The following is a 1,379-nucleotide window of genomic DNA, read 5'->3' as shown; positions in this document are numbered from 1 at the left end:
AACGCACTAATATCTTTAAAAGTGCGTTTTGAATATAGATCTCTATATTTAATAAATAATTATAATCATTCTTTTCAATATTACATACTGACTGTATATGATTTACAGATTCATCATTAACTATGAATAGTATTGCGATGTTAGAAAGTAGCATAAGCAATAATTCTACTACTAAAGATAGTATAACAAACAGTTATACTATATAACAAACAACAAGTTCTGTGGTCATAAGCAGTGCAATACTACTGATAAATCTGAAAGTAATAACTTAATGTCAGATGATAACGCAAACAATACTAAAGAAATAAGAAAAGATACAAATGTACCTACAGATATTAACATTGACACAGAATTGAACATGTCAGATTCTAATAGAAGCAAGATAAATGGTATGTACACAATATATGCATATATGATTTACTTATACATGAATAAAATAGAAAATATACAGGATAATCGTACATTTTTTATTTTAACATGCAAATTGCATTTTTTCATGAATGTCAAGAATACAATTAGAAGTGTTATAATGTATCATGTTTAAATTAAAGTTTAATTTCATCATAATTTTATTTTTCAGATTTGCCATTAAATAGAACAACAGATGATAAGCTTAATATCAAAGATATGTGCCTAATGAACAAAGGATCCCACGATAATGGACAATGTAGCACATTAGATATAATTTGTGATAAACCTGATCCAACTGCTATTAAAAAAATAAGAGGAGATACAAATATATCTGCAAATACTAGTATTGTTGACAGAGAATGTAATATATTAGATTGCAATATTAATAAAATAAATGGTATGTAACATAACATACATATATGTATATAATTTATGTGTATACAATAAAAAATATACAGTGTTACTGCAATTTAGCACAAATGTGTATATTTTTTTATAAATGTCAAGAATATAATTAAAAGTGTTATAACTTCTTATAACTTTATTTTTCAGATTTATTATTAAATAGTGTTACAACAAGTAATACATTTAATATCAAAGATATGTGCATAATGAACAAAAGATCCCACGATAATGGACAATGTAGTACAACAGATATAATTTGTAATAAGTCTGATCCAAATGCTATTAAAGAAATACAAAAAGGAGATACAAATATATCTGCAGATACTAGTATTGACAGAGAATGTAATATATCAGATTGCAATACTAATAAGATAAATGGTATGTAATACAACATACATATATATATATATATATGTATAATTTAATGTGTATAAAATACAAAATATACAGTGTTACTGCAATTTAGTACAAATGTAGGTATATATTTTTTTATAAATGTCAAGGATATAATTAAAAGTGTTATAACTTGTGTATTCTTATAACTTAGATCGGAAGAGCACACG

At 24.3% G+C, this 1,379-nt stretch overlaps 1 protein-coding gene across 1 annotated transcript; it reads left to right on the top strand.

Annotated features, from left to right (window-relative positions):
* Nucleotides 1-271: 271 nt before the first annotated feature.
* Nucleotides 272-1,194, top strand: LOC105460075 (the record flags this gene model as incomplete). Its single annotated transcript, XM_011706522.1, has 3 exons — nt 272-389; nt 581-808; nt 964-1,194. Coding segments are annotated over exons 1-3 (577 nt in total), but the record flags the coding sequence as incomplete, so codon positions are not given.
* Between the last annotated feature and the right edge of the window lie 185 nt (nt 1,195-1,379).

This window comes from Wasmannia auropunctata, unplaced genomic scaffold (assembly GCF_000956235.1).
Source record: "Wasmannia auropunctata unplaced genomic scaffold, wasmannia.A_1.0 LD329723.1, whole genome shotgun sequence".
Lineage (NCBI taxonomy): Eukaryota > Metazoa > Arthropoda > Insecta > Hymenoptera > Formicidae > Wasmannia > Wasmannia auropunctata.
Note: the sequence above shows the minus strand (reverse complement) of the source record. Positions and strands in the feature narration are given on the sequence as shown.